At 42.0% G+C, this 12,652-nt stretch overlaps 1 protein-coding gene and 1 non-coding gene across 9 annotated transcripts in view; one reads left to right on the top strand and one right to left on the bottom strand.

The window, feature by feature from the left end:
* HERC2 (HECT and RLD domain containing E3 ubiquitin protein ligase 2) overlaps nucleotides 1–12,652 on the top strand; it is a 238,331-nt gene that overhangs the window by 45,937 nt on the left and 179,742 nt on the right. For all 8 annotated transcript variants that reach the window (XM_044932091.2, XM_044932094.2, XM_044932108.2 and 5 more), the window contains 8 exons: nucleotides 981–1,091; nucleotides 1,634–1,805; nucleotides 3,399–3,572; nucleotides 5,173–5,361; nucleotides 5,912–6,063; nucleotides 7,996–8,153; nucleotides 8,244–8,357; nucleotides 9,941–10,192. In XM_044932091.2, the coding sequence (XP_044788026.2) occupies nucleotides 981–1,091; nucleotides 1,634–1,805; nucleotides 3,399–3,572; nucleotides 5,173–5,361; nucleotides 5,912–6,063; nucleotides 7,996–8,153; nucleotides 8,244–8,357; nucleotides 9,941–10,192 (1,322 nt within the window). The remainder of the gene's footprint in view (nucleotides 1–980; nucleotides 1,092–1,633; nucleotides 1,806–3,398; nucleotides 3,573–5,172; nucleotides 5,362–5,911; nucleotides 6,064–7,995; nucleotides 8,154–8,243; nucleotides 8,358–9,940; nucleotides 10,193–12,652) is intronic.
* Nucleotides 8,822–8,894, bottom strand: TRNAE-CUC. The gene has a single exon. It is a non-coding gene; the product is annotated as a tRNA-Glu (tRNA).

Raw genomic sequence — 12,652 nt, 5'->3', positions numbered from 1 at the left:
GTTAATAGTTTTTAAGTTTAAGGAAAATGTGTATACTCAATACAAAATTAAACAGCAGAGACAGGGGAAGAGAGTTTATTCTCATTCTCTTCACCTGCTGTGTCCCTTGCAGCAGGGAAGACACCTGTGGTCTCCATGCCAGTGGGCTGTGGGTTTAGCTATTCAGAGTTTCTGATGTCATCGCCATGGAGTTTAGGGTTGGGAGGCCCTGAAAATAGGCTTGGGCGATTCCCTGGTGGCTCAGACGGTGAAGCGTCTGCCTGCAATGCGGGAGACCCGGGTTTGATCCCTGAGTTGGGAAGATCTCTTGGAGAAGGAAATGGCAACCCACTGCAGTACTCTTGCCTAGAAAATTCCGTGGATGGAGGAGCCTGGTGGCCTACAGTCCATGGGGTCACAAAGAGTCACATACGACTGAGTGACTTCATGAGTGATGTTGAAAGATCCTCCCTCCCTCATCTTGGGTTAAGAAGACATATTTATTTTTGGAGAACAAGGAAAAGTTAAAATTATTTCTTTGGTCAGAAATAAAAATAAACTGACATTTTGCCTATAGGTTTTCAGATGGTTTTATACATGGATTCTTCTCCAGTTTTGTAGATGAATGTTGATACTATAATAGCCTTACATGTCACTGAAACTGGAAACATGTCTAAACAAACATTTTTCTCCTCATGATTTGAATAATGATATAAGTAGTTTTATGCTGTAGCAACTTGGAATGTCTTATAATGTAATCATCTTATAGTATCTGAATCAATACTTATAATAAAATCTTGTCTTATAAGTTAATTGTATCCGTAGAGTATCTGATTAAATTTGAGTAAGCAAGTCTCAGAAACTTGATTCTAAATACTAAAAACACTTCTTCGTGGGAGAGGGAGTATAATTAGTTTAACATTAATAGCATGCCTATTTTAAGCATGTTCTCTTTAAGCTCTGTTGTCACTTTGTCCCTGCATCCTCCGCTGTCATTTCAGGGATGTTCATGGAACGCCTGGAACCAAAGGGCCAGGAAGCATCCCCCTGCAGGACCAGCACCTGGCCCTGGCCATCCTGCTAGAACTGGCTGTGCAGAGAGGCGCGCTGAGGTGAGGCGTGCCACAGCCTGGACGTGTGGTTGGGAAACGCCTCTGTATTGAGCAGCTGTTGCATTTCCTTGAACTATTTGTGATTGCAGCAAACGTGCGAGGATCTGTGATCAAAGAACCATGTCCCAGGACCCTTCTATCAGATCTGGCTGCACTTTAAGTTTTCCTTTTTATGATCAACTTTCTAGTAGTCTAGAAACTGTTTTTTTTCCTTTGTCTCTCTCTCTCTTAATTTTCTTCAAATTGTTATTTTTATTCCATTAATTTAAGGTCCTAGAAATTCCCTGTAGAAAGTGCTGTTTGAACTTCCTAACTGGTTTTGTATTTCTTATCCACAGAAGATGGATGTCTTGTGCTAAATTATTTGTTTAGCGATTTTACTGCCTAGATTTGTTTTCATTTTTCATGGCCTTGTTTTAGTTACCTTTCATATTTAAAGTATTTCTTCAATTTTATTTAGCTATCTACTTTTATTTTTTGTAGACTGTGGCCAAAAAGATTAATCTGTCTTTACTAGAGCATGAGGGTATTTTCTCTTCCAGTCAGATGTTATCTGCTGTCCTGTTGCTGCTGCACCTGTGGGATAGCGGGACACGGGAGACTGACAACGAGCGCTCTGCCCAGGGCACCAGCGCCCCGCTCCTTCCGCTGCTGCGGAGATTCCGGAGCATCGTCTGCAGCAAAGACGGCCCGTGTGCCGAGGCGGACACTCACGTAGGTATCATCACGAGACGTGGCACCTAAATAGCTGTCTTCATTTTGCTTATCCTAAAGGATTTAACCTTTTATGAACAAGCCCAGAGCACATATCTGTGATAGTAGTTGCTTCTTGGCGGGGGTATGTTTTTGGCAGTTACAACAGTGAGTCAGGTGTGGGATAGGTATGGGAGGTCATGGTTGGGTCACAGTTGATGCAGCAGCAGTTGACATGGTCACATTTGGATTCTTTGCAGCAACTAAGGAGGGATCAGAGCCAGCTGTGTTTCGTAGATGTTGTTCTGGATTGTGTATTAGGAGCATGCTTCTTGACACAATCAGTTTGTGCTTTTAGAGAGATATGTCTGTGGCTGCCTTGTTGGCCACAGAGTTTTCTTTCTGCTGCATGAGTCATTGAGCCCTTTGTGTTTGTATGTTTAGTGCTTGTGTGTTCCCAGCAACCACTTGTGTTGTGCTTTGGCTGTGATGGGGCTGTAGAAGGTGTAAAGAAGGCATGCTTACCTCCATCTGGGAGCAAGGTAATAGTAGCAGTATAAAGATGTGCTAAAAATCCTGATGCCATTTCAGGAAAGAAAACGTGTGAGAGTCAAGTGTGTTCTGATGGTACTTGCAGCAAGCCATGGGCAGTGGGGCAGGGAGTCTAGGCTCAGCTAGAGTGGGAAGGAGCAACAACACCTCACTCTGTCTGTTGAGAGAAGTTACTGTGGATTGGTTTTGACCCTCCCAGGGGCACTAGGCAAATCTTCTCTTGCTCCTCTGTCTTCCTTCACGTGCCATTTATGGACCACACCTCCTTTAGCCTGCAACTGCTATGTTGGCAGCATGGAGCCAGGTCTGAAGTACACATTTTTAGAAGAATATTAGAAAAACAGCATTGAAAATAGTGACTCAATTTGTTGGCCGTTCCTAAGTGTGGAGCTCCATGCAGAAAACATTAGCTCAGCCATCACTGTGTTCAGTCCTAGGAAACAGGCTGGTGGCAGAGCAGGCCTGCCTAAGTCCGAACCCCTGGGACTGCTGCTTTTGAAAGGCACAAGTTTGAGTTTGCAGGTCTTTTCTGAAAAAACTTAGCAGTTCTGGTATGAAGTTCCAGCCTAGTTATTCTATTACTTTACAGTCTTTGATGATAACAAGGCTGTTCTGGTATTAGCAGAATTAGAATTATTAATGTACAAATAAAATTGTTACTTTTCTGATGAGTGGGCAAGCTTTAGATTAAAATAATGGTTACTGTTCTCAGTTTTCAAAGCCAAGTTGAGGTACAGTGCTTTTGTTCCCAGGTAGATAGCTCTGCATTCTTCTGAAGGTCCTTGGGTTGGTGAACCTGAGGAAGATGGGGCGGTGTCCCTGACCTGTGTGGAGTTGGCACACAGGTGATGGGTGTGTGGATGTATGGGCACCTCCGTGTGCAGTGAGCATGTAGATCTCAGTGCATCAGCAGTGTTTCTTATGTGACAGCCAAAGAGAGGGAGGTTTACAGGTCATGTCTGACTGTGGGTATCAAAATATAAAGAGCGGTGAAAGACTACTTGTGTTACTTTAATTTTCCCTGCCATTTCTGAAGCTGGTTTTTTTACTTTTCTTCTTTAGCTTCTCTCTGGCCCTCTGAGCCCCAATGAGAGTTTCTTGAGGTACCTTACTCTTCCACAAGACAATGAGCTTGCTATAGACTTGCGGCAGACTGCAGTTGTTGTCATGGCGCACTTAGATCGCCTGGCCACCCCGTGTATGCCGCCTCTCTGTAGCTCTCCAACATCTCATAAGGTAAGTGGGATAGCAGGGTTTATACTTTCTGTATTTGTTCCTAGAGTCTCATTCTTGCCTGTGTGGAGACTCACTTTCTCTGGGGTTGGGCTGAAGTTTGCTTCCAGCTTTTGAACGTGTACACTTGAAGGTGTTAGTCACTAGCTGTCACCGTGAGCAGACTGATGCACAGCGGTTCAGGACCCATCCCAGGTTCCAGATTCAGCAGGTGTGTCCCCAGAGAGGTTTCCTGGGTTCACATAGCCACATGCTGTCCTGTCTTCCTTAGCAGGAACATAGTGGTGTGTCTGACACTAATCTACACGTGTGAGGATCTGCTGATACAGGCTCACCGAGAACCTCATACAGTCACACCCAATCATTGCAGTGTTGTCCCATTATATGGATGAGAAGGCTGCATTTGGAGTGAACTTCGCGAAGGTCACACAAAGAATCCTGATTTTAATCCAGAGTTTTTAAACTTTGTTCTTGATAGTATAAGTACTTAAAATTAATTTTTATTGGAGTGTAGTTGATTTGAAATATATGTTAGTTTCTCCTATACAGCAAAATGCAGATTTTTCTGACTTTTAATTTTGGGGGAAAGGTGGGGACTGCATCATGAGGTTTGTAGGATCTTAGTTCCCAGACCAGGTATTGAATCTGGATCACTGGCAGTGAGAGTGTAGAGTCTTGTTCACTGGACTACCAGGGAATTCGGTCTAACTTTCAATTTGAAGAGTATTTATTTTATTTTACAGTAATTTATGTTTTCCAAATAATACATTTACATGGTTCAAAAGTAAAAGCTAAACGCGAGGGTGCATTGACACGTCCTGTCTCTCTGCCTGGTCTCACCCAGTTTTCCACCTGCTGCTTCTCACTTTGCGGGTCTTCATGTGCCCTCTCAGTGTTCTCTCAGTGGTAGTATGTTATAGCCCTTCTGTAGCTTGTCTTTTCACTAATCAGGATAGTCTATATAAGTGAAGAGCTTCTAGCTTTATTTTAAAAAACAGCTTAGTGGTCCACGTGTGGATGTGTCATGATTTTTTAAAATCAGTTTCCTATTGGTCAACACTCATGTTGCCAGAAGGTTGCTGTGTAGGTGCGATGGCTACCCCCGTACCTTTGTTCTTCTCTGTGTGTACATGGAGTTGCACACGTGTGCAGCTGTGATGTACCCGGTGTGGAGGACATGGGAGCTGGTTATCCCTCAGTTGCTGTCATGCGGCTTGACTCCTTTAACCCCACTAACAGCAGGGATGCTTGTCTGCAGGCGTGCAGACCTCTGGGTCCCTACCTGTTATGGCAGAGTGGTAACCTATGTTCTGAGCATTTGAAAATATATTTAAGATCTACTTGTTCTACTTTTTAATGTGCTCTGTTAAATGAAATGCTCTGGAAAAGTAACCTGTCCATTTACTTATCTTACCTGCTAATGGAGGCTGTATGGGGTGTTCTGAGTTATTTTAATGTTTTGAATCAGCTTCCTTCTTTACTTGCTTTATTTTTATCTTATTATATCTGTTTGTTACTCCTTTCATGAATTATTCTTAATTTTTTTCTAAGAAGGAAATTTTCTTGGTGATACGAAGAAAATATTTACTTCATTATTTGACAGGGATCATTACAAGAAGTCATAGGATGGGGATTAATAGGATGGAAATACTATGCCAATGTGATCGGTCCCATTCAGTGTGAAGGCCTTGCCAACCTGGGGGTCACGCAGATCGCCTGTGCAGAGAAGCGCTTCCTGATCTTGTCGAGGAACGGTCGCGTATACACGCAAGCCTACAACAGTGACACACTTGTAGGTCCTGGGGTGGGTTGGTGGAGGGGGCTCTCTGCTATGTATGCTACATATCTTGTCTTTCTTTATGTCGGTTGATTTCTGAAGATTTATAAGCAGCAGCTCATTGTATATTATTAATCGTATTTAAAAGTCTTGATTGAAATCATTATTGTCAAGATTTTGGGGCAGAATTTCTTAGTTCTTAAGCTCAGGAACTCCTTACAGTGTCAATTATTGTCAACTATTATTCCCATTTACAAACTGTAAAGTCATTTCACTTTGGGACCAGGAAGTAACAGATGAGAAACTTGTGGGGATGATGGCAGATGGGCGCTCTTCACCTGTAGTTGCACAGTTCCCTGTGCAGGAGTGGTCTAGACATGCCATGCGGCACGTGGAGGCACCTGCCTGGTGCTGCTCTGTAGGTTGGGCAGGCCAGCTGTACAGCCACCAGAGAGGTTTAGTCTGAGTGGGCTTACTAGAGTAAGACACACGAGTGAGGCAAGTCATGCAGTTTTCTTGTCCTTGGATTGCTTACTAATTTTCCTCCTGTTTTTACCTTTTTTAGGCCCCACAGTTGGTCCAGGGGCTTGCCTCCAGAAACATTGTAAAAATTGCTGCCCATTCAGACGGTCACCACTACCTGGCCTTGGCAGCCACTGGAGAGGTGTATTCCTGGGGCTGCGGGGATGGCGGACGTCTGGGCCATGGAGACACCGTGTATGTGCAGCCTGTTCCTGTACCTGATACACTCTGCTTTTGTGTTGCTGTAACCAAAATAAGGTGGCAAAGAAAAGTGTGGTGAGGGTTGTGCAGCTGCTCAGATGTGCAGGGCTGCGATGAAGAGAGCTGCCCCCAGATGGATCTGCCCTTGTGACATGGGGGTTTCTGCATGCTGCATAGACAGTGATGGCAGTGGGCCGTCGTGTTCTTCTCCCCTGGCTTTTGCTACTCCTGTTGATACACATACTGCACTCTCACTGCAGAGTTTTCTAAACTGAATTCCACACTCTGCTTCCTTCGTTTATTACCTCAGCACATCTCTATCAGATAACGTCCTCATTTCCTTGAGCCATACTATGATTTTCACAGCTACAAAAATGAAGAGTTTTCTAATGTGTTATTTTGACTATTGTAAGAGACCAGAAACACAACAGAATGGTTGTTCTAAATGTGGAGTCATGAAAATAAAGAGTTCTGATGGCTGACTGGAGTCACAGGAAGCCTTTCATGTTACTGTTGTGAGTGGAGGTTGGTGGAGAAAACATTGGTTTTAGGTTGAGTTTGAAGATGCAGCCCATTTTGAGGTTGTCAGAGCCATGAGCAGGGAGTGGGCAGCAGCAGAGTTGAGAGGAGACTGGCCCGTTCTCACTGGGTGGAAGTGGATATCTCCAGGAAGGATCCCAAATTGTGAAAAAAGAGTCATGCACTCTGGGTGTTAGCATTCAGCAGACTTGGTGTCCTAAACTTGATAGTGTTGTAGGAGTTTCAGACAAATCTAGTAAAATGATAGTGAAGAAAAGGAATTACAAGTACAGAACTTAGAAAAAACAGGGAGGCAGGGATTGGCTTGGGGCTCACAGGACTTGAAAGGGTTGAGGTTTGGGTTGGAGGCATTACTCTTTTTACTTTTTAAATATTGGGTATAATTACCATGCATGGAATAATTTGTAATTAAATAACACTCAGTTGAGATTAAGTGCTAGTTGAGTAACTTGTCTGTTGCCTGAGTTGAGGGAAAGAAAGTAGAATGGTGCAAATGCAGAAGTTGCAGAGAAGCTTTGGGGTGGGGGGTTGAAACTTGAGCTGAATGGGGAGGTGGAACTGGAGTAATTGGTTTGTTCCTCTTCCTGTGTGCTTATTTTGCAGAACAGTGTGTCACAAAGTAAGTGAGCTGTGTCTTTGGAGAGGCTAGAATGAGTGTTAGTGATCATAGCAGACGTGTTTTAGATTACAAGCATTGGGCATTTGCTAATTTTGAAAGTGAATCAGCTAATGGTCTCTTCTACCCAATTAATCCTTGCTGCTTCCTACTTTTCATTTGTGAAAAATAGATTGCAATGTGATTAGTAAACCTTGCCCATCATTTCTTCCCTGTTTGTTTAACAAATATATATAAATTTCAGCCATGTGCATGAGATTTACAAATTCACCAGCTTTCTAGGTACAGTTTGGTGAGCTTCTCAAATGCTTGAGGTTGGGAGCCATTGTAACAGATACAGAGTGCTTCTGTTAGCACCCCTCACCCTGGCTTCTTTGGACCCTTCTGCAGCCAACCCCTGCTCCCCACCTCTGGCTGCTGGTTTTTGCCGCTTTGGAGTATTTTGTTTCTGGCTGTGTTACTCGGTGCAGCTCCTGAGCTTCTTCCTTCCCTATTGCTGCACTTGTGCTGTCTGTGCTCAGACCACTGTGACCAAAGCTGCCATGGGCTTGACCACCTGTGTCTTTAACAGTATGCTGGGTGTGACGCTTGGCATTAGGTGCCCACTTAACAAAAAATCATGGAAGTGTTTGAATTCTGTATTTCTTAATTATTTCATAAGATGCCTGAAAGGCAAAGTTATCTCGATGCTCTGATAGTTTATTCCTGGGAGTGTCAGTAGTAGGAAAGGCTCAGAAGTGCATTCATGTTTGCTCCTTTTGTCTCCACAGGCCTCTTGAGGAACCTAAGGTGATCTCTGCTTTCTCTGGAAAGCAGGCCGGGAAGCATGTGGTGCACATTGCGTGTGGAAGCACATACAGTGCAGCCATCACGGCCGAAGGGGAGCTGTACACCTGGGGCAGGGGGAACTATGGCCGACTGGGCCACGGTACGTCTGCTCTGAGCCAGCTTGGGCATGCTGCGTAAGGCCGCTGCTTTCTCAGATACTTGCAGTAACAATAGTCCTGTCTGTTTGAAGGCTCCAGTGAAGATGAGGCCATTCCCATGCTGGTTGCTGGGCTCAAAGGACTGAAGGTCATCGATGTGGCATGTGGAAGTGGTGATGCTCAGACCCTGGCTGTGACAGAGAATGGTATGTGCAGCACCTGCTGCCTCGGGAGAGCTTTCAGGATGAGGAGGGCCACTTCCCTAGAGGGAGTGAGCTTTGGAGGCTCTAAGTGCATATGTACCTCAGTGTCTTTGGAAGAGGTAGAGGTGTTATGAGACTCGTAGTTTCCATTGCCCAGGGCCAGCCTTCCTAGTTGGGCATTTTATTTTTTAACAAAGAAATGAAAATAAATGGAATAATTGATGTATTATTTCTGTTATTATGACTACTTTTCCTAATGTTGAGCCACCCTTGATTCTCTGTCGTAAATCCTGCTTATTAGTCTTTGTGTATTCACAGTATGATACTTGCTTTTAATTTCAGTTTTATATTTGTGTTCATTAGTGAGATTGTACTCGTGTGACACTTTTTGTGGATATACTTACCAGGTTTGATGTTGATTTTTTTTCTTTTTTTTGACTGTGCTGTGTGGCTTGCGGGGTTTTTAGTTCCCTAACCAGGGATTGAACCTGGGCCCTCAGCAGTGAGAGTGCAGAGTCCTAACCACTGGACTGCCAGGGAATTCCCAATATTTTTAAAATAGTGTTTGTCTTTCAGTATTGTGGGAGTCTGTCCTTTGAATTGTGGGGTCTGTCTGTCAGCATTAGTTGGGAGCCTGTCAGCCTTGCTCTCCCACAGATAGCAACTTTATTTTATCCCTTTATGTAATATTTAATTAAATTTCACTAAAATTTTTATTGGAAATAAATACTGTTGTGTGTTTGACATGTGGTCAGCATAACAAGAATGTTGGCAGGCAGACCTGAGATGGTGTGCAGTATGCCATGGGTCCAGTCACTGTGTTCTGTGGAGGTAGTAGAGCTTTTGTTCCATGTTTAATACTTAGTGGAAGCTGTTCATGAGGCCAGACTAGTAAGGGTTAGGGCTTATTGCTTCCCCTGGTGGTAGTAGTGGTAAAGAACCCACCTGCCAATGCAGGAGACGCTGGTTCAATCCCTGGGTCCAGAAGATACCCTGGAGGAGAGCATGGCAACCCCCTTCAGTACCTTCAGTATTCTTGCTGAATAATCCCAAGGACAGAGGAGCCTGCAGGGCTACAGTCCATAGGATCGCAAAGAGCTGGACACGACTGAAGCGACTTAGCACACACAGGACTTTACTATTCATTCAGTTAAAACAAAATGAAAAGTCAGCTTTCTACTTCTTACCTTTCTTTTAAATTTTTTAAATTAATGTTTTTGGGTGAGTCAGGTCTTGGTTGCGGCATGGGGATCCTTTGTTGTGGCGTGAGAGCTTTTGTAGTGGAGGTGTGTGGGCTCAGTAGTTGCAGTGCCGGACTTAGTTCCCCCGAGTATGTGGGATCTTAGTCCCCTCCCAGGATTGAACTCTGTCCCCTGCAATGGAAGGTAGATACTTAACTACCAGGGAAGTCTCTCCATTTCTTAATTGCTTCTATAACAACCTGAAATAGAAACTAGATTTCATTTGTGTCAACTGTATACATTAGTGATCTAGATTTTTGTGTGCTTTTGGCTATATGGATTATTTTCAGACATTTAAAAGGCTTATTTAGGCTTATTTTTACTCAGATAGTTTGTGCTTTTTAGGTCAGGTGTGGTCCTGGGGAGATGGCGACTATGGGAAGCTGGGCAGAGGAGGCAGTGATGGCTGCAAAACGCCAAAGCTGATTGAAAAGCTGCAAGACTTGGATGTTGTCAAAGTCCGATGTGGAAGCCAGTTTTCTGTTGCCTTGACAAAAGATGGCCAAGTTTATTCATGGGGAAAGGGTGACAACCAGAGACTTGGGCATGGAACAGAGGAACATGTTCGTTATCCCAAACTCTTGGAAGGATTGCAAGGTGAGTGCAAGATGTAAACTTTTAAAACCATTTGAGGAGTTTTCTTCAGTAATCTTTTAAAGTTTGCAGGTATTTTCCTTTACATGACATTGTGAATGACCCATGAAATTAGAAGCTTTTACCCACATTTTAATAGGTATAGATAATAAACGGAACGTGGTTTGTCTGTATTAAAAAGTGACCTAGAATTATTCTCAGCAAATTTAATTTGAAACTTTAAATTTTTCCAATATTGGAGAGTTGTTTTCTGTTGGTTTTTTCTATTTTATTGGAGAGGTTTTTTTGTGTATGTGTATGGGGTGGGGGGGCAAGTACTCATTTCATTACTCATTAAATTGGCCTTGGTGAGATTAGCTTCTGTTTGGTGAGGTCATCTGTAGTTATACTGTAGATCTTGCTAAGACTATGGATATGTATGTAGCACAAAGGGAGATAGGATTCGGTCAGCCTGGAGTGGTCTTGTTTGAACTGATCCTTGATGGATGAATCCTCTTTTTTTGGTTTCAAGGTGTCCAGTATGCATTCTCAGTAGACGGGAGGAATGAGAGCCAAGGCATGTAGCTGTGCTTTGCTACATTCTGAAGTATGGGAGAGGGTGGTGATAAGTGTATCAAGTGGGACCTGTAGTGCTCTGTTGCTACACTACATGCGGTGGGAAGGCTGGTTTTTTTTGGACCAGGCTCTCTGTATGATTTTAGGTTTGAAGACCTTATGCCATCTCTCCTAACTACTCAGCCTTGCCATTGTAGCCTTAAAGCAGTCGTAGACAATAGGAAAACAAATGGACCTGTGTTCCAGTACACTTTGATTCACAGAAACAGGCCTTGTGCTGCATTTGGCACAAGGGATACAGTTTGTTGGGTTACTTACCTGGATTCATCTTTATGTTTTTGCTTTGAGTTTAGAAGTGAGAATTTTAAGTGGGACTTGCCAGTTCATTTCCCCATCATTTTTATTTTAAAGCATGTTAATACTTTGGTGACTAGAAGTTTTGTGTGTTCACATGGTGTTTATTATTTTCTAAGTGTCTCAGGTAAGTTCTAGAGTTAATAAGGTTGGTTGTTTACTAAGGAGCTGTATTTGAATTTTATTTGCCTTTGTGTTTATATTCCCTTCATTTACTAGATGAAATCAAGTTCCTCAGCCCCATTAGTTAGATAGAGGGATAGCTTACTATGAGAGTATAGTAAGTATAGGTGATTGTGGATATAGTCATTTGTTCTTAGGAGAGGCTCTTAGGATAGAATTGTTTTCTTTACTGTAGTAGAGTTTTTTCAGCTGAATTTTTTATTATGTTGATATGTCTGAAAGCATGGCCTCATATTAAGCATGACCTCTTAACATGACATAACATGTTTTTGTTATGTTAAATATACTTATAGGCAAAATTATAATACTTTGCTAACACTATTAAATAGAAAAATATATTTTATATTTTTATCATTTAACTTTGGAGAAAAATAAAAAATAGATTTTGTTTTAGAAAACTTTCTACATAAACAGTGTACTTTGATTTTCACCAAGATAGACCAGGCCATAAAACACGCCTTAACAATTTAAAAGAAGAGAAATCAGTGTCTCCTCTCAGACTAAAATGGAATTAACCAGAAATCAGTAACAGAAAGTTAGCTGGAAAATCCCCAAATACAGGGGATAAAATAGTTTACTTCCAGATAAAACATAGGTCAATGAAGACATCTCAAGAGAAATTTTAAAATATTTTAAACTAAATGAAAATACAACTTTTAAAAATTTGTGGCATACAGTGAAAGCTTAGATGGAAATTTATAGCTTCAAATGTATAAGAAGAGAGATCTAAAATCAATCTTTCTGTCTAGCAAAGGAAACCATCAAAGAAATGAAACGGCAAACTATGAAATGGCCGGAAATATTTGTAAGTCATATATTTGATAAGGAGTTAATATTCAAAATATATAAATCTCATATAACTCAAGAGCAAAAAAAAAAATGATCTGAATAGTCATTTTTCCAAAGAAAACGTATTATGGCTAGCAGGTATGTGAAAAGATGTTCAACATCACTAATTGTCAATGAAATACATTTCAAAACATTGAGATATCACCTCTTACCTCTTAGAATGTCTGTTATCAAAAGACAAGAAATAACAAGAGCTGGCAAGGATGTAGAGATAAGGGAAACTTTGTACACTGTTGGTGGGACTGTAAACTGGTGGAGCCACTCTGGAAAACAGTATGGAGCTTCCTCAAAAAATAATAGAACTTTCAGCAGTTCTATTTCTGGATATCAAAGACACTAACTCAAAAAAAAATCTGCATCCCCATGTTTATTGCAGCATTATTTGCAATAGCTAAGACATGTATCTAACTGTAGTGTCCATTGATGGGTGACATATAAAGAAAAAAATATAATAAATAAATACATGAACTCAAGACATATGAAAGGCTGGTTCAGTGTTAAAAAATCAGTTAATCCATCAAG

This window comes from Bubalus bubalis, chromosome 2, assembly GCF_019923935.1.
Source record: "Bubalus bubalis isolate 160015118507 breed Murrah chromosome 2, NDDB_SH_1, whole genome shotgun sequence".
Taxonomy (NCBI): domain Eukaryota; kingdom Metazoa; phylum Chordata; class Mammalia; order Artiodactyla; family Bovidae; genus Bubalus; species Bubalus bubalis.
The sequence above is the reverse complement of the archived record's forward strand: the minus strand, read 5'-3'. Positions and strand labels throughout refer to the sequence as shown.